This window comes from Trichomycterus rosablanca, chromosome 9 (assembly GCF_030014385.1).
Source record: "Trichomycterus rosablanca isolate fTriRos1 chromosome 9, fTriRos1.hap1, whole genome shotgun sequence".
Classification (NCBI taxonomy): domain Eukaryota; kingdom Metazoa; phylum Chordata; class Actinopteri; order Siluriformes; family Trichomycteridae; genus Trichomycterus; species Trichomycterus rosablanca.
The window spans coordinates 4,092,409-4,119,521 of NC_085996.1; the positions used below are offsets into that span (position 1 = coordinate 4,092,409).

The 27,113-nt window shown below is 43.5% G+C and overlaps 2 protein-coding genes and 1 long non-coding RNA gene across 3 annotated transcripts in view; 2 read left to right on the forward strand and 1 right to left on the reverse strand.

Annotated features, from left to right (window-relative positions):
* Positions 1 to 2,649: 2,649 nt before the first annotated feature.
* ints7 (integrator complex subunit 7) lies at positions 2,650 to 23,731 on the reverse strand. Its single transcript, XM_063001686.1, has 20 exons — positions 22,873 to 23,731; positions 19,614 to 19,743; positions 19,317 to 19,463; positions 18,973 to 19,110; positions 18,467 to 18,513; positions 16,679 to 16,878; positions 15,414 to 15,536; positions 15,192 to 15,309; positions 13,989 to 14,123; positions 12,886 to 12,983; positions 12,108 to 12,347; positions 10,596 to 10,733; positions 9,808 to 10,014; positions 9,519 to 9,713; positions 9,241 to 9,344; positions 7,426 to 7,494; positions 7,198 to 7,330; positions 6,117 to 6,215; positions 4,547 to 4,732; positions 2,650 to 3,627 (listed from the first exon to the last, which is right to left on the reverse strand). Exons 1-20 carry the CDS (start codon positions 22,964 to 22,966, stop codon positions 3,352 to 3,354), a joined length of 2,877 nt encoding a protein of 958 aa, XP_062857756.1. The 5' UTR covers positions 22,967 to 23,731; the 3' UTR covers positions 2,650 to 3,351.
* LOC134320337 (uncharacterized) lies at positions 14,024 to 15,585 on the forward strand. The gene is made up of 2 exons (XR_010013691.1): positions 14,024 to 14,100; positions 15,443 to 15,585. It is a non-coding gene; the product is annotated as an uncharacterized LOC134320337 (long non-coding RNA).
* A 1,182-nt stretch (positions 23,732 to 24,913) lies between the features above and the next one.
* Positions 24,914 to 27,113, forward strand: part of dtl (denticleless E3 ubiquitin protein ligase homolog (Drosophila)) — an 11,145-nt gene continuing 8,945 nt past the window's right edge. The window contains exons 1-3 of the mRNA XM_063001684.1: positions 24,914 to 25,066; positions 26,067 to 26,192; positions 26,557 to 26,649. Of these exons, the coding sequence (XP_062857754.1) occupies positions 25,015 to 25,066; positions 26,067 to 26,192; positions 26,557 to 26,649 (271 nt within the window). The 5' untranslated portion in view covers positions 24,914 to 25,014. The remainder of the gene's footprint in view (positions 25,067 to 26,066; positions 26,193 to 26,556; positions 26,650 to 27,113) is intronic.

Here is a 27,113-nt window from a genome sequence, read left to right on the forward strand (position 1 = left end):
TGCACTAACCTCGCGAGAACTGCCGCTTGCAGCAGCCTGGGTGGCAGTTCTCGCGACGTTAGTGACATTTCAGTTTGGAGAGGCACAGGAATGTTTTTGAAAATTATAATATAATACGGGAAATTTACGGGAAAATACTAATACGGGAGGACGGCAGGAAAGAGGCGTAAAATACGGTAGTTTCCCGGACAAAACGGGAGACTTGACAGGTATGGTTGGCTCATTACCTAAAGCCGGGTTTCTATTGGGCGGATTTTTATACCACGCGGAAGAAAGTGATATTTGCATAAGGGCGGGTTTGTCTGAATACGGGTAGGGTGAAGATTGTGGAAACGCCTGTTTTCAGGCAAGACCGTGTAGTTCAGTGTAAAGCTGATCCAGCACTCTGAACCCTGAGCTTTGCTGGGACTGTGAGCACTGTGAGTATATAACACATGATTTCTCATTATTTAAATATAAATGTATATGTGTTTTGTGTTTAATATATAATACAGGTTTGCTCGGGTTTTCCTGCATTATCAGATTGAATGAGCACAGCTAGGCAGGTCAGACCTGATCAGATTCTTGCTGCTTGTGTCTTTCATTGCAGGAACTTTTGCTCTAAAATGTTTAGTTTTTATTGTTTAAATAAGATGTCAAAGCAGCAAGAAACACCACAAGGATGGAAGCTTGAATTTAAAGTGACAATCAGGGGTTGCCAGTCGTTTCCATGTCAAGGTCCAACTTATCTGTATCTTTCTTCTGCATGTTCCTCTCTCTGTTGCTGTTTTCCAGGGGTCCTCAAACTTTTTAACCGAAGGGCCAGATTACTGTTCTTCAGTGTTTCGGGGGGCCGGACCGCAGGTGAAATAGTAAACACACCCAAAAAAGCTATTTTCTATGTATACTGGATGTATTGTCTGTGCTTTGTATAATTGTAGTTCATAATGATAATGCAGAAATTTTTATTTATTTTAATAATTTCCATTATCCTTCCTCATACAGTGTTTCCTTAAAAAAATCAGTGTAAACTGTGAGCCTGCTTTTGCCTGACGAGAGTAAGCGTCAGGTTCCATATTTGTTACTGCCAGTCATAATAGCTAATAAATGTTGATCAGTGAGTCTGGATCTGACTCAGACTCAGCTTTATTGTCATTCAACACCATGTACATGATTAGAACGAAATGCAGTTACTCAGGTCTCGGCGTGTGTAAACATAATAATATATAAAATATAAATAGCAAGAAAACCAAGTTAAGTAAAAATAAAACTTAGGACTTAAAAAGACTAGAAGAAATAACTAAGATAGGAATTTTAAATATTTACATTTACATTCAAGTATTGCACAGAAACTACAGCAGCTTGATGTGGATCCAAAGTGCATGATTCGAACTATATCAGCAGAAAAAGGGCAGCACCAGGTCACAGGTGTTTAAGGTAACTGGTGAATAGACAGTACATGAGGGGTGGAGCAATTTAGCAGTCTGACTGCATCCGGTTGGAGATTTAAGGTGTTTCAACTTCGAAAAAGTCTGCACACAGATGCAGATGCTCCCGAAAACGGTAGTTACTTTGAGTGCATGTTTTATTGAGATCGGGGAGCTCACAATGGAAAGAGAAGCATAAAAATTAAACAATGTGTTTGAGTTTTGATTTTGGATGCGTTGATCTCCGGGAGCAGGTCGTTAAAACATTTCAAAACTCGCCCCGACTCATCCAGCGGATCTCAGTAAAGCACATCTTCAGCTCAGACAAGAATTCTTGAAACTGCCTGTAGTTAAGAGCATTAGCTTTAATGAAACTAACACAGGACACGAGGATTTTCATAACGAAATCCCACTCATCAGAGTGGGCGGAGCTGGTTGAGAGCTCCACCGTACCGGAATGTTCTCCGGTGCTCTTAGGGTCGGGAACTCTTAACGTTCCAGTCTTTGCTGTCGTCTTAAACTACTCTGTGCAGGATACGATCGCTGTTCCACAGACTTAGGTTCCATCTTGGTACCAGAAGTCCTCATGATACCAGAGTCTGTGTTTCCTGGTGCTTCTGAGAACTGTTGGTTGCTCATGGTGGTGGTGTTGAATTTCAGAATGAATTCTGGGACTTTGTGAGCTGAGCTTGATCTTCTTAGATGTTGGGCTTCTCCAGTACCAGGATTCTGGCTTCAACACCTCAAGTGTTGGATTTCTGAAGGAATTCTGGGACTTTGTGAGCTGAGCCTGATCTTAAATGTTGGGCTCCCCCAGTACCAGGATTCTGTCTTCACCACCCCATACAGAGCATCATCGGTTACCTCAGCACCGTCGTATACTTGATGTACCTGCTCATCATGGTTCTACCCTGTGGAACGAAATCATTTCCTCTTGGGGGCAGAACAGTGGCTCCGTGGCTAGAAAAGCCGAAGACGTGACGCCCGCTCCTCACCCAGGTTCTGAAACGAGACGTGGATCTAGCTGAGGACGTGAATATCTCCGACCGGCTGCTTCCTTCTCTTCCCTTTCCCTTCTTCTCCATCTAATAAAGCTGGTGTGAGATGAACGCTGGTTGTTGGAATCGTGTTTGTGATGAGATTTTACGCACAGCAGCGTTTTCTTCTCACGGCAGAATCATCTAGAGAATCGAATCGAACCGTTAGGCGGCGGCAGGACGCCGGTGCAGAAATGTCCAGAACGTTATTATTATTATTTATTAGAGAAATAAACAAAGCAACGAGGGGACTAAGACTAAACACGACAGGTACTAACTAGGGACGAGGAAACAAATCGGCGTACATGAAGAACACGGCAGGAATAAACTGCCGCGAACGATAAACGTAGAACGTGAGGAATAAAACACAATGAACACCATGAACAGAATAAACTAATCTAAACCCTATGCTAATGCTAAACGCTAAAAACACGGTGGTGTGCCAGCGCGTAAGACCAGACCGCTGTGCCATCCAGCGTCTGTACTTTTTAATTACAGTTATAAAAGATTTGCAAGACAATGTGAATCTTGGCTGTGCTATCGACCGGCTGGAAGCCCACACAGGCGGTCGAGGAAGTTACAATTAAAATGAATCAGAATAAAAAAGAAGCTTTTGCAGATAAAAAAAAGGCAGTTTTATTTACATTGTTTTGCTTCTGCCTCAGTTTTTTTGGATTTGAGGTTTGCGGATGAGAAAATGTTTATTTATAAAGGAACAGACGCTCAGACAGACGCCGCACCTCAAATAAACACACAAACGTGCCGAGGTCTTTCATAAGAATATCACAGGTCCGTCAGAGTCTGCTTCCCGAGAGCCGGAGTGCCACGCCCACCCAGATGTGAGCCGTGCCGAATCCGTTCACCGAGATCAAAGGTTCAGTTATTTATTCATGTATGTAGCGACGCGCTCACTGGAAGCGAGCGGCGATGTTCCGCTGGGCCGACGGAGCCCCGGCCTGCTGGTGGCGGAGCTGCTGCGAGTACGGATCCTCCATGGACTTGACGCTGACGGTGCTCTTGGGTCCGGTCTTCCACTGGACGCCGCTTTCGTCCACCACGCTCGCCTCCACCGTCACGCCGTGGCTCCCCAGCACCGAGAAGCTGAGCAGGAACTGGGTGCTGAAGTAGTCGTTGTGCGGCTCCACGCGCTGCTCCATCTCGTTGGACTTGGACTCCAGAGGAACCTGCAGGGCGACAAAAGAACTGACCACTCACGTCTCCACGATGCACTAACATTCAGTACAGACTGGTAATCAGAAGGTTGCTGGTTCAAACCCCACCACTGCCAGGTTGCTGCTGTTGGGCCCTTTAGCGAGGCCCTTAACCCTCAATTGCTTAGACTGTATACAGTCTCAGTATTGTAAGTCACTTTGGATAAAAGCGTCCGCAAAATTCCTACAATGTAAATCTAATATGGACAAAAGTATTGGGACGCCCCTTCTAATTATCAACTTCATGTGTTTCAAGCACAACAGTTGCTAACAGGTGTAATAAATCAATCATATTAAGGAAATTATATGTTTCCAGCTTTGCGGCAACAGTTTAGGGAAGGCCCTTTCTGTTCCAGAGCCACGACCTCAGCCCCACTCAACAGGTCTGACATGAACCGGAACATCGACTGATCAATCAGCCTTCTCAGAAGATCACACAGACGTCACTCTATTTTAATACCATTTGTTTTGCTCTTGGTCAGGTGTCCAGATACTTTTGGCCATGTAGTGTATCCTTTGTGAACACCAAGCCCACAGTGAAGTATGGTGGTGGTAGCATCATGCATTATAAAGAGCTGCTTCTGGCTCACTGTGCATCACTGAAGGAAACGTGAATGGACCCGAACATGCTGCAAAAGTAAAGCACAAGATTTTGGAGTATGACTATGGGCATTTGTTCCTTTACAGTCAGAAAGAGTAATCTGAGGTGAGGTCTGAAGTCTGGCTTTCAACCAACATTCCAATTCATCCCAAAGACGTTCAGGGGCAAAGTCATGCTAAAACAAGCGAGGGCCTTTCCCAAACTGTTGATTCTGTACACTTGTACGTAATTCTGGCTGAGAGATGCGTGTATCTACAGTACCGACATCATGAAGAGACGCGCGACCCTCACCTTGAAGTCGGGGGCGGGTTTGGACTGCAGGGCGGAGCTGACGTTCAGGCACACGGCCTGGATCTTGCGGAAGAGACCGGGCGTGGAGCCGTGCTGGATCACGCCCTCCACCTTCAGGGTGAGCTGCTGGGTGTTCTGCACCGGGATGGGCTCGCTCGGGGTTCGAGGGGACGGAGACAAGGCCAGCTAGGAAAACACACACACACAGGAAATTACATCACAGATTCTCGTTATAATACATAATAAAGATGGAAAATAAAAGGAAACCAGCGGTTTGGCGTAGCGGCCTGTTACAGGAATATCCTAAACAGGGCGCCGATCAGTCACAGGGCTCTGTCCGTCCCCTCCCTTTCCTCAGGCAGCCAGTCGTGTCTGTGTAGACGCCAGGCCGGCCCATAGCACAGTTGAGATTCGAACCCGGATCCCAGCAGTGGTGGGCTAGAGCGGGCGACCCACTTTTTTTTTTTTCAAGCAACCCACATTTTGTCCAAGGTTTTTTTATGTGACCCACAAACGATGCATCTTTCTCTCTCTCTCTCTCTCTCTCTCTCTCTGTACAATCTGGTCTCACTGTGGTTTACAAGATAAAATAAGATAAAATAAAGCCTCCACAAGGGGTGACCCACTTAAAAAAAAAATAAATAAATAAGAGCAGTCTGCCTGAAAATAAGTGGGTCACAGAGAATAATAATAATAATAACATTTAAATAAACTTGTACGTGAGCGCCCCCTTGTGGAGGATTTATGTTACATCTCGTAAACCACAGTGGGACCAGATCGTACAGAGAGATAGAGTACGATGCCTTGTTTGTGTTGCCTGGGTGGCGTAAAAAATCGTGAACAAAATGTGGGTCGCCTGCTCTAGCCCACCGCTGCTGGGATCCGGGTTCGAATCTCTGCTGTGCTACGGGCCGGCCGGGCGTCTACACAGACACGACTGGCTGTCCGAGGAAAGGAAGGGGACGGAAGAAGCCCTGCAATGGATTGGCGCCCTTAAGGGTTTAGGATATTCCTGCCTTGTGGCCAGCGTTTACAGGTGGACCCAAACCCACTGCAGCCCTGACCAGGACGAAGCGGTTGATAAAAATGGAATGAGTGAGTTGATGTGTGATAGTGTGTTGCTTAGTATTGGATCGACACCCTGTCCTGATATTTATGACCCTTTTATTAACCTTATCAAAAAGCTTTATCCTGGTCAGGGTTGCGGTGGGTCTAGAGCCGAGCCTAGCCGAACAGACCAGGCAGAAGGTGTGAAAGCAAACAGAACAGAGCATGGTTTAATGGAATGATTTAACCTAGTGGTCAAGGTACTGGACTAGTAACTGCCAGTTTGTCACTGTTGGGCCCTTAAGCCTCAATTGCTCAGACTGTACACTGTCACACTACTGCTTTGGATGAAGAGCGTCTGCTAAATGCCAAAAATGTAAATGTAAAGGGTGATCAGAAGGTCGCCAGGTGGCCACCACTGGACCCCTGAGCAGTGTAATCGCTTGCACTGTGTTCTGTCCCTTTATATAAAGGCGTGTGTGAAACGTGACGGCGGTAGTGGACAGACGGAGCGGAGAGCCACCTTGATGCTGGTGGACTGAAGCTTCTGGAAGAAATATCTCTGGAAGCTCAGCGGCACCTTCAGCAGGGCGATGACGGCATCGCACAGACAGTTGGTGTGCTACAGAGAGACAGGACAGAGAACACCGGGCATCAACACCGGGCATCAACACCGGGCATCAACCGGAGAAAACCACGATAAATCTGCTACATACAGTATGTGGTCAAAAGTATCTGGACGCCTGATAGTGAGCTTGTCGGACATCCCGTTTCATAAACAAATGCTATTAAAATAGAGTGACTGTGTGACCTTTTGAGCTGGAACAACATCCACTCTTGAGAAGGCCTCTCACAAGACTTTGAAGTATGTCTGTTGGAATTTGTGCCCATTCAGTCAAAAGGTGACAGCATTTGTATTTGTACAGCTGGGCACTGATGATATGTTGGTGTTCCGATTCATCCCAGAGCTGTTGAGTGGGGCTGAGGTCGGGGCTCTGCGCTTTTCTTAGTTCTTAGTCGTGCTGGAACTGGAAAAGGACCTTCCCTAAACTATTGCTGCAAAGCTGAAAGCATATAGTTTCCTTACACCTGTTAGAAACTGCTGTGGCTGAAACTCAGATTAGAAGGGGCGTCCCAATACTTTCGTCCATACTAGAACCGCAAGTGCACTTTGGTTCTAATATGAACAGGCACAAATTCCCATACACAGACACACTTCAAAGTCTTGTGAGAAGCTTATATGAAGGAAACTACATGCTTCCAGCTTTGCAGCAACAGTTTAGGGAAGGTCCTTTCCTGATCCAGTACAAAGCGAGCTTTATAAAGACATGATTAAAAGCTCTGACCTCAGACCCACTCAACAGCTCTGGGATGAACCGGTACATCTACATCAGCGCCCAGCCATACAAATGCTGTCTTATTTTGTTTGAATAGGGACAAATTCCCACAGACACACTTCAAAGTCTTGTGAAAAGCCTTCTCTAGGTCGGCTGTTGTTCTAGCTAAAAGGTCACACAGAGGTCACTCTATCATAATACTGTTTGTCAGGCGTCCGAATACTTCTGGTCACACAGCGTGGGTTTAAACGCCGTGTCTGTGTTTACCAGGTAGGAGACGGGAGGGTGTTTCCTGCTCAGGGCCTCCACCTCCTCCAGGACCAGGTTGAACACAGCCAGCATCCCGCGCTCGTACTTGCTCTCGGCCTGAACCGAACCCGCCGCCCCGAAGTCCTGAAAACTGGGACAAAGACAAACAAACAAACAAAGCAGTCAGTGGTTGAACTGGAACCTTGGTTCTGCGTGACGGGAGATGGTTACTGGTTCTGTTGGTACCTGGCGCTCTGAGGGTCGAGTATTAAAGCTTCAATCACGTAGGAGATGAGCAGGCAGCTCTGCTGTTGCCTGGGACGCAGGTTAAGGAAAATCTGTACAGTAATTTAACAGTTCATTAAGTACATTAGTTAGGAATCGTCATGCATTGGAACTAAATCTAGTTTAGGTGGGACTGGGGTTGCAAATTTCACCTGTTTCTTAACCTAGTTCAGTCTACACTAGCCCAGAAGTCTCGAGTTGGAATCTCAGCTCTGCTATCAGTCACGCTGCCCCTTCTAATCTGCACAGACACACAACATGTGTAGCTGTGTGTATTTGTTCGATTCGCAATGCCATGTCAGCTGCTATTGAGTTTATCACAACTGAATAAAATGTTCCATCATTAGCTGCGTCCGGAATCACATACTTACAGAGTACGTACTAGATTGGAGGAAGTATGCACTACTCAGCCGGTAAAAAAGTACATACTCTCAGTACAGAAGTGTACAGTATGCACACAACACCGCTACCTACTACATCCGCCATCTTACCAACATCAAGTGATGACGTGATGACGTAATATCACCATAGTTACAGACTCATTACAAACCCCACTTACCAAAATTTTAGATATTTATCGTCTTTTTGTTATTTATTCGTCTTTAAAATTTTTATTTTATTTATCTTACTTACACTTGTGAACAGAGGACTCCGTTTTCCGCTATCTTTCTTGTTTCTTATTACGCTTCGGATGCCTACGCAGCTCCAGTTGCATTATGGGATACATTAGCGGACCACAAGTGTGCATCACTTGCATACTCAAACATGGCTGCCCAAGAGGTACGTCATCCGGGCACTTCTCGCGTACCTCTTTGTGTATACTACGTATTCGGACATACTAACCGCTCTCGCGTCCTCATTTCGCGTACTATTGAGTATGGAAGTATGCGATTCCGGACGCAGCTATAGTGGGGACAATATGTTTTTTTTATAGGAATTAATAACTTAATATGGATTAGGGCACGTTTTTTCAAACCCAGAGAAGCACGCTAGCACACCAGCGCCGAGATTCTGAACTCCTTGGTTTGAAACTCGGCATTGCCACCGGTCGGCTAGGCGTCATCTAGTGGCCACAATTGGCAGTGCCTGCAGCAGACACTGGGTGGGGTCTTCAAACGCTGTGTAAGGACCCTGATTAGCAGATAGAGAGGCGTCTGTGCAGAATGAATGGGTGAAAGAGGGTTCCGCTAAGGGCTGCCCGCAGGTCGGAGGAGGCGTGAGCAGCAATATACCCACCTCGACTGCAATCAGGGATCCACCAGCAGCGGAGGACAAACTGACTACACTAAATTGGGAAAAAAATGCATCAATAAAATAGAAAAAAGTAAACAAGAACTTGTAAACAAGAACTCTTCCTTGTGGAGGCTTTACGTTACATCTTGTAAACCACAGAGGGACCAGATTGACACAGTTTTTATTAATTAAGTGTATTTCGTTTTCTGTTTGATTGCATGAAAAGAGGGAAAAGGCTCAATTAAAAACAAACAAAACAAAAAAAAATCGATCAGCTTTTCCCCCTGCAGACACACGCGCACTTTCTGACCGCTTCTTTTCCCCAACCAGCAGCAGGTTCCCACACGTAAGATATACGCAGTGCTGGTAGCACAGAGCACAAAGAAACATCCGCGAATGAAGCAACGTCACCCCCCAATACAGCACACAGTAACAGCACATCCAAGTGGGTCGGGACGCAACCAGAAAATCACTAAACAACATTCACCAGCTCTCAGTATCATAACTCATTCTCTCTTATCATCAGTGCAGCAGAAAGGATACAGCTCGACGTTTCTGAGCGTGGCCGAGTCGGCGTCAAAGGAGGACTGGTACAGGTCAGAGTAACGTCCGGCCAAGCTGCGGAATTCATCCATGCAGCGCTTCATCTGCACAGGAGCAAGATAAATAAATAATAATAAGAAAAAGTCACAAGAGAACCCAGACGTCCTCAGATGAGGACCAGGAACTATGAGGTGTGAGAATAATCATAAGGACACAATGATGTCACTGGTCAAGACTGATAAAAGAGTAAAAAATAGCCAAACGGAATGCGCTCGTACCTGCTGGGAGATGCGGCCGCAGCGCTGCAGCTCGTTCCCGGAGGACAGCACCATGCTGGCGGCGATGGCAGGCGGAGGGCTGGTCTTCAGGCTGTTACAGGTACAGACCAGCTGAGCCAGAGCCTGCAGCATGTTGATGCGCAGCTTCACGAAGTCACACTGGAACGTCAGAGGACTCAGTGGGGTGCTGGCAGCCTGGACGCACACAAACACATAAAACCATGTCAAGTATTATTTTATCACCATGCACAGTGTGCGCTAATCCACCTCTAGTCCCTCAGACGCTGACCGTGAGAGAGGTGAAGCCTTTCTGGTAGGACTTGAGGGCCTCGGTGATGGCGCTGACGGCGGCGCTGTAGTCTCCGTCGGTCAGGCCGCTCAGGCAGCACTCGGCCTGTGAGAACTCCATCAGCGCGTTCAGCCAGAAGTAGAAGTGTTCGGAGGCGACGCGGGTGCGCAGGTTCCGATACAGCTCACCGGAGAACTCGTGGCAGCCCTACGACAACGAAAAGACGCGACGCCGGTCATGGCACGGCTGGTAGCATCAGAACTGTTAACACGAGGCAATAATTTGTGTTGGAAACGGGGGTGGCACAGAGCTGGGAGGGGTGGTCGGGCAGGGTTTAACCTTAGTGCCTCTTAGGTTCCAGCTCAAGTGGTAAAGGATTAAAATAAGGGCATAGTGTGGCTTTCGGTGTGAGAATCCACCACTAGCTAGGGGGAAAGAACATGCCATGGGGCAGGTGCTAGTGTGCAGCTCTCCTCAGCCAGCCTGTGGCTGGTCCAAGCGGCATAGGTGCTGCAAAAAGGGAATTGGAAATGACTAAACAGAAATGAGTGATGAGCAATCGAGACTTACAGTACTGTGACAGTATACAGTCTAATCTATTGGGAGTTAAGGGCCTTGCTCAAGGGCCCAACTGTAACAACCTGGCAGTGATGGGGATTGAACCAGCGACCTTTCGATTACTAGTCCAGTACCTTAACCGCTAGGCTACACCTGCCCTCATTTCCATCACATCTGGGTACTCCTAAACACAAACACAGAGCAGGTCCAGTCCCGGGTGAGGAGCTCACCATGCGCGAGGCCTGGCGGGCCACGCGGTACACCGTCCAGCCGTTAGCCGAGGCCTCCAGCTGCTGCTGGATGACGGATTTGGCCTCGGCGCTCAGAGACGCCTGACTCGCCACGAACACCACCGTCGCCAAGCACACCTGAAAAACACCAGAGACCACAGAACTGCATCACTGACCACGAACAAAATGTCCATCTCGGGCCAGACAGCCGGGGGCGCAATTACACAGTGGGCGGTGAGCCCCCTCCCACAGACACGCCCAGTATCAAGACCTGAGTGACTTTGATAAGGTTCGAATCATGATGGCTAGACGATTGAGTGGAAGCTTCTCCCAAACAGGCGTGGGAAGTACCCACAGGCAGCGGTCCGAGGAGGGACGAGTCGCAGGACAAACCGCAGACATGTTGCTGGTCCACCGAGACGGCATGCAGGCTGGTACATAGAGACGAATCCACAAAGACTCGCAGCTGTAATTGTTCCCAAAGGGGCTTCCCCAAAGTGTTGAATTAAGGGTTTACTGCAGAAGGGCCATTCCACTGAATGGTGTAACTGGACTGCATTCACATTTAGCAGACGCTTTTATCCAAAGTAAACAGTCTAAGCAGTTGAGAGTTAAGGGCCTTGCTCAAGGGCCCAACAGTGGTAACCTGGCAGTAGTGTGGCTTAAACCAGCAACATTCTGATTATTACTCCATTACCTTAACCATTAGGCTACAACTTAAGTACTCAGAATGTGTTTTGGTCGAATCTCAGGCACCTTTGTTCATTTCTACAAGGTTTCTAAGTGGAAGATGAGCTACATATGAGTAACAGGACGGTAACTGGAGTTTTTAACCTAGAATTAGTAAATACACGGAATATAGCAGCATGGAGAACATGCTAAAGCACGAGAACACCGAGCACAGTCTAGTGGTTTATCACAAAATGTGTTATTAAAATAACTAAGAATAAATGGAGGTAACAGGAATGAACTTGGAGATGAATCTTCTCAGTTACAATATTATCAAACATACAGGGGGAAAAAGGGAGAACCTACTAATGCTCTTTCTGTGAGCTTCAGTAGACACAGAGAATGTACATTTATGTTCGAAATGTGACCTGATCGATGTGATTATTTCCACATTTTTTTTATCAGAAGGATGAATATGTGAGGGTAACAGGACTGACTGAGTGAAAACCTGGGGACGTGAGTAAAACATGGATTTTAAACACATTATTCTACATTTCTTATGGATAAATAAAGATTAAAAACATCGATGGGATCTGGAGTCACCAAATACTGCAGGAAAAAAGGATTTCTGACAGGTTTTACTCTTACATTTCATTCTAAAGTGTCAGGTAAGAGAGAGGGGACGTGAAATAAAAAAAAATACAATTTTTTCAGTCTTGGGGGGGTTTTTAATGAACGTTTTAAATTATATATCCTAAATTTGCAATTAGATCAACGTGCAGGACACTTTACTCATATAATGTCCTGTTGACGGAAATGGCACCAATACCCCTTAACACTAACCAGTAGTTCCTGCTGTTGATCCGAGCTCCTGAGGGTGGCGTTCCGGTACAGCTCCAGCAGATCTCCCAGCATGCTCTCTCCCAACACGGGCAGCTGGGCGACGATGGCGGCCAGGGCGTGACAGATGACCACGCGGGCCGAGTCGCAGGCGTGGTGCAGCTGGGACAGCAAAAACTCCACGGCCACCTGACTGAGGTGGGGACGCGCCCGCAGCATCCTCACCGTGCACGTCATCGCCGTCTGAGAGGCGGAGAGAACGCGGGTTAGGTCACGTGACACGCAGAACCGCCGGTTTAACCAAACTTACTACCGAAAAAAAGTTGGGACGGGGTGCGATCCAACAGGGGTGAGCCTGTATAGTCTAATCTAGTCACACACTATATGGACAAAAGTATTGGGACGCCCCTTCTAATTGCTAACAGGTGTATTAAATCAATTATAATCAATTATTATGCTTCCAACTTTGCAGCAGCAGTTTAGGGAAGGCCCTTTTGCCCCTGTGCACAAAGCGAGCTCTATAGTCCTGGATCCAGCCATACAAATGCTCTTTTGACTGAATGGGCACAAATTCCCACAGACATAGTCAATAAAGCCACAGTCGACGTTCCGGTTCATTCCAGAGCTGTTGAATGGGGGAGCTCAGGGCTCTGTGCAGCTTTTCTTCATGTCTATATAGAGCTCACCCATGCTGGAACAGGACAGGGCCTTCCCTAAACTGTTGCTGGAAAGTCCGACACAGCACAGAACACACACACACACACACACACACTGGACTCACTTTAAGCGTGGTGTGTGCTGTAGCGCTGTCCTCCTGGCTACACAACATCAGCAGTGATTCCATCCCAATCATCGTGTTCTGCTCCAGCTCCACAACATCTGCACACACAAACACACACAAACATCTGTATAGATTCACATTCACAATATGGCTAAAAGTATGTGGTCACATGACCATGACCATGGTTCCCTTTCAAATGACTGGCCAAAAGTATGTGGACAATGAGCTTGTTGGACAGCCTCCGCTTTGTGTGTGTCTGTGGGGATTTGTGCCAATTTCTTTGTAAGGGCTGGCTGGCAATCAATGTTCCGATTCATCCTCATGGCCACAGGAAGTCCTCCTCTTTATGGACCTCACTTTGTTTACAGGGGTACAAGAAGAGGTCTGCCCAAACCTGACCCACCTGTTGTTAGTACGGTGTGGAAAGGAGTGAGACTGTTTAGGGCGGATTCTCATGAGAACAATTGTGGCCTAATGGGTAAGGTACTGGACTAGTAATCCAAAGGTTGATGGGACAAGCCTCACTACTGCCAGGTTGCCACTGTTGGGCCCTTGAGCAAGGCCCTTAACCCTCAATTGCTAAGACTGTATACTGTCACAGACTGTATACTGGATAAAAGCGTCCGCTAAATGCCAAAAATGCTGTTTTGTGACATTTTCAAAGCTTCTCCAATGAGACGAAATGTTTGATACAACATGGTAAAAGCGATTTAGACCGGACGAAGGACGCTAAACGTGACTTATTGCAGTAAAACAGCGAGTGAGGAATGTGATTAGTGGAGGAACTTATGAGCAGTAATAATGAAGAGAAGTTTAGTGCTCCTGTCTCCTTCTTTTACTACATTAAACCACGTTAAGCTTTATTCTCAACCAGAAGCGTTTTAGACTCTGGGAGAAGCTGATTCTGATTCTCACCATTTCTCAGAAGCTGGAGCTGTAACACAAGTTTAAAAGTGAAACAGGGAGGAGAATCCAGATAAACACAGATACATGTGGAGCTGTAACCCTGGATCTGACGCTTATTCCACACTGATGCAGATTCAGCTCAGATTCACACGCTGGCAGTTTAAATGAAATCGTCTCAGACCCGGTCCTGTGTCTACCTTTTTCTGGACAGGAGACGGCGATGTTAGCCAGCACGGTGATGCCGTGGGCCGCCACGGCCAGGTCGCTATGGTAACAGCATTCCTGCGCCAGCTTGACAAGGTCGGTGAGGTGAGGAGCCGGAGAAGGTTCACCTGAAAGAGAGGAGAACATTTATACTCTTTATTGTGCCCTCACAAAGTGAGGTCCATACACAATACTTATAATAAGAGTTTCCATAAAAGCTGGGACACTTTGTAAAATGCAATAAAAACATGAATATGTGATCCACAAAGTTGAATCAGTTCATCTGGACACAAGTTTGTTGTAGAGATACGTTTCGTCACTCAATCCGAATGACTTCTTCAGACTGAAGAAGTCATTCGGATTGAGTGACGAAACGTATCTCTACAACAAACTTGTGTCCAGATGAACTGATTCAACTTTGTGGATTTGTGTACCTGGATTATTGAGCATGCATCAACAAATGAATATGTGATGTGTTAATTATGTTGAATCTTTATTTAACTGGAACAAAGGAGAAAGAAAAGATTTCTAGTGTTTTCACCTATCAACTTCATGTTAATATCTTGTGAACACACTCAAAAAAGTTGGGACAGGGGTGTGCTCCCCCCTGTGTTCCATCGGCGTTCCTATTACCGAGACTTTTTAATGCTTTGGGAACTGAGGACACTAATTCTTGCAGTTTTGTGAGAGGATTTTGACATTGAGACTTGCAGGCAGGCCAGTCAAGCACACGCACTCTGTGTCTATGAAGCCACACGCCTGGCATCGTCTTGCTGAAATAACCATTTGCTGAAATAAGCATTTGTCTCAACTATTTTGACAAATATGGTGAGCATAGGGGGCATGGAGGCGCAGATCAATGACAGTCACAAACAAAGGCGCCTTGTTAAACATTAATTCGCTCCAGGTGGAAGCGCTTGTATTATGGTTTCTTCCTAACAGACTTCCTAACACTTTGTGCTCATTTTGGCTAATTTGGGGTGTCGAACTTAACCTCCCTGGATGAGCGAGCCACCCCAAAGGTGGCGTTTGGATCCACACTGACCACGGGCAGTGCCAGGTTGTGGGGTGAGGTGCCGCTGGTGTATTCAAAGAATCCAGACAACCACCAAACCACTGATACATCATACATATTTTATTTTGTGCTTTGATGTGGTTTCTGTATCAAGAGTGGGGCGTGTGTGGGGGATCTTTACCTGTGGGGGGGTTAAAGTACTGCTTGATGGCGATGGTTCCAGAGAGAGTCGAGAGGACCGACGCCATGCCCAGTTTTACACCATTGTACGGGGTACTGAGGGCACACTCGCACAAAATCTACACACACACACGCACAGGTGAAACGTGAGTGCTGACGGCTAATCAAACCTCTGCTTTGTATAAAAGTGTGTATTATTATTATTCTGTGTGGCCGTTCTGACCTGGATGTTCTTTCTGGTCCACATGTGAGGAGCTTTCTTGGCGAGCAGCTTCAGGTCCTGGATGGCGAGACGTTTCACGGCCTTTCTCGCGTCGTCCTTCAGATACTGCAGCAGCAAATCGATCTGCGGGAGAAATAAAACCGTCCGTCATTATTAAATACATGAAATATTACTGAAGCACTGAAACGTCTTGATTTTATACACAACTGATCATTTTCTACCTTTTTTATAAAGTTTTCTCCATACAGTGTATTAATAAAATATAATAATTTCATTTCATCTTCAATACAGTCACTTGATTCTGGTCAGGGTTGCAGTGGGTCCAGGATCAATAAAGTTAAAATGGATTTAAAAATATATTACAAATAATAAATGATTAACTAAAAATATAATTTAATAAATTAGAACAATTATGAATAATTTATTATTAACAATGTAAATAACTGTTATTAAAATATATAAATAAAATAACATTTAAAAAGAACAAATTAATTTCAATTTAAGAAAGTAAATTAATCAGAAATGTAAAAGTTCAAAATAGATCAAAAAATATAGTTAAAATAAAATGAGTTACAAATGACATTTTAATAATAATTAAATACTAACAATTAAAATTTATAATAATAATTTAAATTAAATAAATTAATCAGAAATGTAAAAGTTTAAAATTGATTTAAAAAATATATTAAAAATAATAAATATTACCTAAAACATAATTTAATAAATTAATAAAAATTTAATACAATAATAATTTAATATCAAATCAAATAAATGTTATTAAAATATATAAATACAATAACACTTAAAATAATAATTTAATTTAAATTAATCAGAAATGTAATTGTTTAAAAGAAAACCCAGAATTTAAAATCTTTATAATCATATTCAACCAAAAAAATCCCCAAAAAGATGCCAAAATAAATATAATATAAACATTTGATATAATATTAAATATATTCAGATTACTCAATGCGGCAACTTCCACAGTAGCAGCCGAAAGGCATTCTTGATATGCCAGATTAAAATCATTATTTTATGTGTTAAATTAAAATCAGTCGTATTTAAACGGACAGAATCTGTTACTGTTGTCCATATTTAACCACTAGAGCAAAAATGTCAACCAGCCAAACATTTCATTCTGTTCCTATAGAAAACGTATTACTGTATACACGTATTAATGTCAGTGTGCAGACGTTACTGATGTTATCCAGAGATGATCAGGCCGTTTCTGTGATAATGAAGTCTGAGAGCAGAACAGGACTGACCTGTTTTGGAATGTGCATGAGGGCAGAGATGGACAGCTGGGTGAAGGTGTGCAGGGTAACGATCACCATGGGCGTGGACGGGTACGAGGACACCAGCTCCTGCAGCAGCTCCCTGCTCCGAGAGGCCAGAGCTGCGTCGTGATGCATGTACTGAAGCATCGGGATCAGCTTCAGCTTCAGCTCCACCGGGGTGGCCAAACCTGGGCACACACACACACATGCACACAGACACACACACACAGACAGACAGACACACACACACATGCACACAGACAGACACACACACACACAGACACACGCACACAGACAGACACACACACAGACACACGCACACAGACACACACACACAGACAGACACACACAGACAGACACACGCACACAGACAGACACACGCACACACACAGACACACACAGACACACACGCACACAGACACACACAGACAGACACACGCACACACACACACACAGACACACACAGACACACACACACAGACAGACACACACACAGACAGACACACGCACACACACACACACACAGACAGACACACGCACACAGACACACACACACAGACAGACACACGCACAGACAGACACACACACAGACAGACACACGCACACACACACACACAGACAGACACACGCACAGACACACACGCACACAGACACACACACACAGACAGACACACGCACACACACACACGCACACAGACACGCACACAGACACACGCACACAGACAGACACACACACGCACACACACACACGCACACAGACAGACACACAGACACACGCACACAGACACACACACGCACACAGACACACACACACAGACACACGCACACACAGACACAGACACACACAGACAGACACACGCACAGACACACACACAGACAGACACACACACACACACACACAGACACACGCACACAGACACACAGACAGACACACGCACACAGACACACACACAGACACACGCACACAGACACACACACACAGACACACAGACACACACACACAGACACACGCACACACAGAGACACACACACACAGACAGACACACGCACAGACACACACACACACAGACAGACACATACACACACACGCACACAGACAGACACATGCACAGACACACACACAGACAGACACACGCATGCACACACACACAAACACACACAAAGACACACAAAATTATGCAGTTTATTAGAGGGCTGGTGCAGATATGCCACATTGCTTTTATTGCATGCAACTGAGTGATAAGGGCCTTGCTCAGGGGCCCAACAGTGGGGCTTGAACCAATAACCTTTCATCAATAATCCAGTACCTTAACCACTGAGCTACCACCCCCCACGTCCTATAGTTTGCTAATGGGAATTTTTAATTGCTGCAGTAATTGTGAAACACTGAGGTTGGTGGGGGGGTCAGTATTTTGGAGAAGAGATATATACTATATATGTATACTGTACCAAAAACACTGTTATTCAAAAATACACATTATTTAATGCCCCATTCGATGGTGAACACATGACACACCACTGAGTGTAAGACTCCTGTATTTAAGGGTCGATTCAGCGGATCTGCTCAGTTTTTATGCCTGATTCCAGGCTTGGGAGCAGCACTGAGAGTGCACTGACAAGTGCACCCCGTAATGACTCTGCCGTTTTAGCCACCCACCACCCTCAGACAACACCAGTAGTCGATAGCACCGTTGAGATTCGAGACACCACCTGAGTGCCAAGTGTGAAACATTTTAATCATCTATATAATCATTTACAGCATGAATAATCGTTTACCTTGAATCATTTCACTGATTTTGTTGCAAATTCCAGCTGCAAAGTCCCTGAAAAACAGAAAATCATTCAGCTGCAGTCAAATCCAACCACAACAACAACAAAAGCTCAGAAATAATTCATAACTGTTGTTTATTTACAATTAGATTTCTTCATTCTGTCAAACGCTTCTATCTAAAGTGCTCACAACTGGGACAGGATTCAATCCAATCCAATCCAATCCAATCCAAGCAGCTAAGGGTTAAGGGCCTTACTGAAGGGGCCCTGGGGCCAGCTGGGGTTCAAACCCTCAGCCATCTGATCAATAGTTCAGTACAATCGTCCATCAATATGGATGGACTAGAGTAATCACTCCCATCAGGCAACTGAAGATTAAGGGCCATTCTCAGGGGCTCAACAGTTTAGGAAAGGCCCTGTTCTGTTCTAGCATGACTCTTCCCTATGTGCACAGGTATTACCAATGCTGGTTTTTCAGTATGTGAACAGTGCAGAAATCTGAGAGCTTGTACTTGGACTGGGATGAGAAACTGGCCGCTGCGAAGATGGCAGCCTCCACCTCAACGTTGTCATGGGAGTCCAGGCTCTGGCGGATGCTGTGATGGGCGTTCTTCCTCTCGGGAATGATGGACGCCAGGCTGCCCAGCATCCTGCAGATCAACATGAATGAAGACGTTTGTCATCATATGTACAGTAATGAGCCAAAACATTAAAGCCACGCCCTTCCAAAAATGCACACGGCAATGCCACACCCACTGCTAACAAGCGTTTGAAATCAGTATGTTATGTGCTATAGCTTTGCTGCAAGAGTTTAAGGAAGGCCCTTTCCTGGGGCATAACACGTTGCTGTGCACACCTGAGGGTGATGGCTCTGGCAACAGGATCATTGCTATGGATGACAGAAAAGATTCGTTTCACAAACTCGTCCACGTTTAGGATCTTCTCCAGATGTTTCTCGCTCTGCTGCGTCACTTTCAGCACACACAGCCGCAGGAAATTGTTCCTGAAAATAAGGAAGGAGTGGGTTTGAGTTCCCCATGTAACACTGAGCTGTAAGAATATAATAATGATTAAGATTCACATTTCCAGTTTATCTTTTAGTGATTTTATTATTAAATTTGTAAGTATGAGCTACAGGAGACTAAATACGTACCCAAGTCTGAATATGTCGGCCAGTTTGAGGAAGGCGGAGTTGATGAGGATTGGGAAGGGATATTTTTGGAAGAGTTTGGGAAAGAGGACCACGGCTTCACACTGTTCTCCCAGTTTGCAGGATCTCAAGCCTGGGTTTAAAGACAGCAAAGAAAAATGAAGTACAGTCATGTTCCACATACAAGACTTTAACAATTACTGAAACTATTTAGCTGATTTCTTACAGCCACATCATATTGGTCATATTGTTCTAGTTTTGTTCATGGCTTTGAAGCCCAGTACCATCTCCAGTGCTTTTTTTGATTTTTTTTTTAATGATTTTTATTAACTGCACAATAAATAACATTAAAGGACATTTTGGTGTAACACGATGAATATGGTAAAATGAGAGCTGATCTATTTTGTTGTTCCCTCAAGTTCATGGCCTGAACTAGGCAGTGTGGCTAAAGTTTTATATTTTATTATCATCCTTAAATAATATTATAACATTGCATATACTATGTTCAGTATGATGTTATTTCTATGATATTTTAGAAGTGTGAAGTTTAGATACTGTATTAAAAGGAAATCTATGATTTCATCCTATTAAAGAAAAGCGCTGGTAGATACAGTAGTGTTCAAAAAAATAGCAGTGATTTTAAAAAAGTGAATAAAGCACAAAATCATTATAATAACTTTTATTTCCATAAATGCAAACGCACTGAAAATACTCCACTTTCAATTCTAAATCAAAACATTAACAAAATTTTGCCAGTTTGTGTTCATCCTTTACAGAAAGTTAAGAAAAATGAATGTTAGGCTGTTGAAAAAAATAGCAGTGCAGCATTTTTCTTTAAAAACTCAAAAAAATGTATCTATAACATGTTTGAGGTTTCACTTTACTTTAAATTACTGAACTAATATTTAGTGGCAAAACAATTGTTTCTGAGATCTGTGTTGCATGGAGTCGACCAACTTCTGGCACCTCTGAACAGGTATTCCAGTCCAGGATGATTAGACGACATTCCTCGGTTCTTCTGCTATTTTGGGTTTTGCCTCAAAAAAACATGTTTCAGACGTCAGAACACAAGTTCTCTCTGGGATTGAAGTCAGGGGATTGGGCTGGTCACTCTATTACCTCAATCTTGTTTGTCTGTATCCAAGATGTTTTGGGTCATTGTCATGTTGAAACACCCATTTTAAGCACATTTCTTCTTCGACATAGGGCAACATGATCTCCTCAAGTATTCTGATATATTTAAATTGATCCATGATCCCTCGTATGTGATAAATAGACGTAACACCACGGTATGAAAAACATCCCCATATCATAGTTTTGTACCACCATGCTTTACTGTCTTCACAGTGAACTGTGGCTTGAATTCAGTGCTCGAGGGTCGTCTGACATACTGTCTACGGCCACTAGACCCAAAAAGAACAATTTTGCTTTTACCAGTCCACAAAATGTTAAGCCATTTCTCTTTGGACCAGTCAATGTGTTCTTGGCAAATGTTAACCCATTCAGGAAACGTCTTTATCTTAACAACGGAACTTTGCAAGGAGTTCTTGCTGGTAAATCGGCTTCATTTAATCATCTTCTGTACTCACTGGTAACTTCAGATGTTCCTTGATCTTTCTGGAGATGATCATTGGCTGAGTATTTGCCATTTTGGCTATTCTTTGATCCTATCGAACAGTAGTTCCACGCTTCCTTCCGCATCTTTCAGGTTTTGGTTGTCACTTCAAGGCATTTGAGATCATTTTAGCTGAGCAGACGATAATTTGCTGCACTTTCCTGTATGTTTTTCCCTCTACAATCAACTTTTTAATCAAAGTACGCTGTTCATCAGAACAATGTCTGGAACAACCCATTTTACCCAGTATTTCAGAAGGAAACGTGCTATGACCAACCTGTGCAACATTTGCCCCCCTCCTAAATTAAATAAGGGCCAAAATTGACATTCGTTCTTCTGCAGAATGAATGATTTCACCAATTGAACTCCTCACTGCTATTATTTTGAACAAGCCCCTTTCAATCAATGCTTCGATTACTCAGAATGAACGGCATGCATGTCCTAATTGTTGGGTTTGTTTTGTTTTCATTACTCTACTACACTTTCAAGTAAATTATTTGCTATGTAGGAATATCACTTCTACTAAAAACAGTGATTCATCAGGTTAATGGTGTTGGACTGCTATTTTTTTTTAACACCACTGTACTCAGCCAGAACATTTTTCCATGCTTCTAATTCACTGTGTTGTCATTGATGCTCCAGTGTTTGGGCTGTTTGCAAGTGTGTGGTCATTATACCATTATACCTTATTTATTTCCTTTTTAACTTCTGCAACATAATCTAAGGCTGTATGAAGTGTTGTACTGGTGACAGTAATTAATTCTGAATTGCCATTAAGGAACGCAGCTGCAGTAGCAGACATAATACAGCGCTTGAAGCAAAAGCAGTGTGTTGGACAAGTATTACTAGTTAAACACAGTCCAAATATTTTAAGATGGGGATCTGAGGTTGCTTGACTTTGGGTGATACCCACAGATTCTAAAAATACATTTGGAACGGCCTGAAATTAGTTGAATTAAAATGTCTTTATTTGTTATATAATATACACGTGTACAGTACAACAAAATTTGTTCTTCGCATATCCCAGCTTTGGAAGGCTCAGAGTGCAGAGAGTACAGAGCAGAGAGGGTTAAGGGCCTTGCTCAAGGGCCCAACAGTGGCTGCATGACGGAGCTGGGATTCGAACTCTCAACCTTTCAGTTGATAGCCCAAAACTCTACCCATTAGGCTCCCACTGTCCCAAAAATTAGCAGTGTGGTTGTAGTTTTATATGTTCTTCACTCCTAGAATGACCTGAATTGGGAAGGGTGGCTGTAGTTCCTAAAATTATCTTCTTTACTTCTTGATGATGAACTGAACTGACTTTTGAGGAATGTTCAGCACATTTAAGACGTCTCAATAAGACTCAAGTTTAACATAATTAATATTAAATGATAAAGTTCTGCTCTGCGTGGTGTACGGAACACTGTGAAATTACTGCCCATTCCAATACATTTAGCATTGTTATTATTTGGCTAACTCTTTAAATTATTCCTGCTTTTTAAGACTGTATATAATAAAAAATAGCTGCACAGAAAATGAGTTATTGCACGTGTACACGAACACAAAATGAAATAATGAGCAAAATGATATTAATTTACAATAAGGCAATTTTGTAATAGTTAGCTAGGTAGCAGCTAGCTCTGTTAGCATTGATAAACCCCACACCTTTGTCCAGCTCCATGAGAGCAGAATTAGCATCCAGCTCCTGTTCTCCATATCCAGCCTCCGATAAGAACGACCGCGCTGTAGAGAGAGACATTTCTATTCACAATAAAAATATAAATTCTTTAATTTTGTTTACGAGACTTTAAAAACTAGCTGTATTGATGAGTTACACCGGGTTGTTACTTTCCTACCCGTATTACGGCATATGCATAACAGGAGCGACGATTCGCTGGTAGAGTTAGAGTGAAGAATATAAACCAATCATTGCACCGAATGCAAAACTGTTAGCCAATCCGAGATCGGAGGCGGGAGTTGTCGCAATACAAGTGTGAATACACAGTATGTAGACTGCACGCTTTCTGTCAGTTTCTGTGTGGAGCAGAAGAACAATTATAAGCTTTTTATTAGGAACACCTATCAGAAATGTACATTCAGTGATTACTGTATAAGCTACAGCTAGTATACAGATGAACTTTGTGGATATACAGTTACTGACTGTAGCCCACCTTCTGTTCTGTTAAACTTTGTCACCTACTGTACCCCATTTATCAATAAAAATGATGTTCTGGTAAAAAAAACAACAACAAAAAAAACAGTTGTGTTAAGTTGTGTAAAACCAGCTCTGTCAGGGTTTGTGTTCATAATAGAGAGTCTGGTACATTTAAACAGGATTTTAAAATGCCAACAACACTGCTGTACCTGTTGCACTTCTATCAGAATACCTACTTAATTACCATGTTATTACTATGTTAGTGTTATTGCACTGGGGGTAACAATGTACAGAGCAACAAATGGACTACAGTCATTAATTGTATAACCACAAAGTTCATCTGTATGCTACATCTTATCATAAAATATTAAAAAACCAGATAGGTCTTCTTAATAAAATGCTTAGTGAGCTCAAAACACACATTATGCATCAAACACCACTGGAGAACTCAGGCAAGACAGAACAAACACAACAATTAATAACTAATAAATAATTTCACAAATATTAAACTTTTTTATTTGTATTAAATACACTTCTAGTTTATGCGGATAGATCCATTTCATATTTAGGTTTTTATTTCTACATTATGTTTTTTTTAATTAGTACTTAAATATAAACAAAAACATGTATGGTTATCAATAAATACATGCTTATATATAACTATAAAGGGAAAAACATTTTAGATACCACAACTAAATTAAATTAGTACTTTGTTCAGGGACAATTTGTGGTTGCATGAACTTTTCACTTGTGGGTGGTTATTGAACTGATGTGTTTTCTACTGCACAATACCCTATGGTACATTATTAAATCTATAATCCCAAACGTAGTGGTTGTTGTCATTGCCAAATGGCCCTACACTTCAGTGCCTGTGATAGCCATCCCACCCACCCAGGACACAGACTGTACAGGACAGTAAAAACTCGGTCTAGCAGGCTGAGGAACTTCTATACACCTTGGTTAATCTTGAATCTTGAAAGAACAGCTTCTTCCCCAGAGCTGTGGCCTCCATGACTCCCTCTGTACACCCCTGCCCAAACCCTTAGGAACTCACGCATTTTTGCACCTCATTGTTGCATTTTTGCCACTTTGCACCTTAAATCTGATATCTATTTTATTCTATTCTATTCTATTCTTGCCAAGGCCCTGTAGTCCAGGGTGTTACTCCATTGCATTCAGTATCTGCAGTACGACCAGGATAAAGTGGTGGTTAAACATAAAATTGACATGAAGCATATTTACGGCACTGCTATCAATGTCTGGTTTTAAATATCTGAGTTCAGTAGAGATACTATTTAACAAACATTCTGCCATGATTCTTGTTTTACCCATGCAGCCCATTTCAGTACGCCTGGTCCCTGGTCAATAAGGGTAGCCAAATTTAGTACTGGTACTAACTAGGTAATGTGGAATCAATGTTTAAAACTGAACATGATCATGTTGTGTACCACTGTGCATGATGTGACGTAACAATAAAGGCGTGGTCCCTGTCCGTGTAGACCAATCAGAGAGCCGGACGTCACGTTAGCGGGAGTTTTGGTCTCGTCTCTGGCGGTGATCAGTTTCGCGGGAAGCTCGGAGCCGAAGTTTCTCCCTCAGGACTCTAAATTAAATAGATTTTATCCTGAAATCTTAGCGCTTCTACACTCAGGATGCTTTTTCAGTGTGTAGTAGATCGCGGGGCGAGTAAAAGAAGACGGAACGGTGAGTGGATTCGTGTTTATGCTCCAGATCAGCGGGTTTTTACAGAACCAAGTGTAGTCAGGGTTGCGTCTCAATCAACACAGTGCTCATCTTTTAGTTCACTACATAGTGGCGATAATAATGGCGGCGTGTGCTTAATGTAGGGCACTTCTTCTTATTGTGGATGTCATTTGGGATGTGGCCCAAGTCTTTATGTCTGGTGGTCAGAAAAACAAGTTAAAAGATCTTATTATAAATTATTATAAATATTCATGTTTTAAACGATCAAACACGAGTTTTAATACAACAGCTGTAGAAATGTTACATAAATATTAGATTTGAGCATGTTTGTGCTGTATTCTTTTTAGATTAAAGGAAAACAATGTTGAATAGCAAACGAGAGTTGGGATTGTATGCATTATTTATTATTATTATTACTACTACTATTATTATTATTTTATTATTAATTATTTGAGCTTACATGGAACGTTTATTATTTTATAATAAGATAAAGAGGAACTGTTTGTGAACTGATTTGCATTATTAAAAAAGGACTTTCTAATCACTTCATTATTAATTAATTATTATTTATATATTTTTTAAATACACTTAGCGTTATTTTACTTGATTCAGTGGAATGGGGTAATCAGACTCGAGATTAAAAAATTCTACGATACTTTAAAACCATATTTAACTTTATTTTTCAAATTCTAAAGCTGATCAAAAAATTCTCATAATAAAAACCTTTGTACTGTATTAAAAAATGCAAAATAGCAGTCCTCAGACTTTTGGCCTCCACTGTATGTAAACATGTGATCAATTTCCTGACAGGCAGGCAGATAAATCTAAGGCTGGGTCAGAATTTGGCATAACTGGCAATCTAATGTTCTAACATGCACGTGTGGAGTCACTGACCTGTCAGGGCGTCCACACAAACACTACTGGGTGTGTCGTAGCTCAGGAAGGTCTTCCTGTATCACGTCTTATTCACTGTACATGTATTGTTTATTTCTTCCTGCAGATCAGCGTAGAGAGCTTCCGATATCATCCCTGCTGAAATGTTTCCACTGTGTTCGTTCTGATGAGCACACATCGTACGGAGACTCCGGTGTGGCTGTCCCTCCGTTCGGATGCACCTTCTCCACAGGTAAACTTACCTTAAAGCTTCAACACCTAGTAATGATGCATGGTCATAGTATGTGGACACCTCTGATAATGAGTGTGTTAGTGTTTCAGCCACATTCACTGCTGACCGGTGTACAAAATCTAACTCGGTCAGTCCCATCCTTTTCAGTTCCCCTTTGTAGGATGCCCGACCAGGTTGGTAGCACAATGTGTTTAACTGTCCATTCTTTGTGAGAACTTTGTTCCTGGATACCAGGACTGTAATCCGGCGGTATATGATGCTTATTTGAGACAGAATCTTGTGGGATAGGCACATTAGAGGTAGTGATGTATGCTGTTTCCCTAATGTGTGTGTGCGTGCGTGCGTGTGTGTGTGTGTTGTGTAGCTCCAGGACAGGGCGGCACTCTGGCTGTAGCGAATGAGGAAGGAATCATCAGCCTCTACACGACTACAGAGAGACGCAGCGCTGTACTGAAGGGTAACGTCACCCCCAAAATCACCATCATGATCACACTCGTTCCAGTCTAATACACCCCAAAATCCTCCCTGGTATTTAATACTGTTCCATAAACCCCATGTCCCTCTGGCACGTGTATTTGTCAACCGCTTCTTTTCACCTGCATGAAGCAGGTTTATTCAGGGATCAGTATTGCGTACCGAGTCAGGCACTGCTCTCCGACGTTCGACCAGCCAACAGAGGCCGCAGTTGCAGCAGTAATGAGAAATCCTTCTTACCGTCCCACCCTCAGACACAGACAATCTTCTAAGCTTGTGTATGTGCCCGCCTGGTCAATACCACAGCTGAGATTCAAACCTCGGATCTCAGTTATGGTGGGTTAGTTAATTAGATACCAGATTAGATTCTGTGCCACCAGATTGCCCAATTGCATAGACGTTCTAATGCGTATTTGACAGACATCTGTACATTCTTACACAAGACGT

Bases quoted from the DNA above. Each gene is read 5' to 3' on its own strand.
- ints7 (XM_063001686.1), bottom strand. From the start codon at position 22,966: ATGTCTCTCTCTACAGCGCGGTCGTTCTTATCGGAGGCTGGATATGGA. The intron at 15,537-16,678 runs GTCAGTCCTGTT...TTTCTCCCGCAG, and splicing joins TCATGCACATTCCAAAACAG to ATCGATTTGCTGCTGCAGTA. The intron at 6,216-7,197 runs GTAAACACAGAC...GTCTCTCTGTAG, and splicing joins ACCCTCCCGTCTCCTACCTG to CACACCAACTGTCTGTGCGA.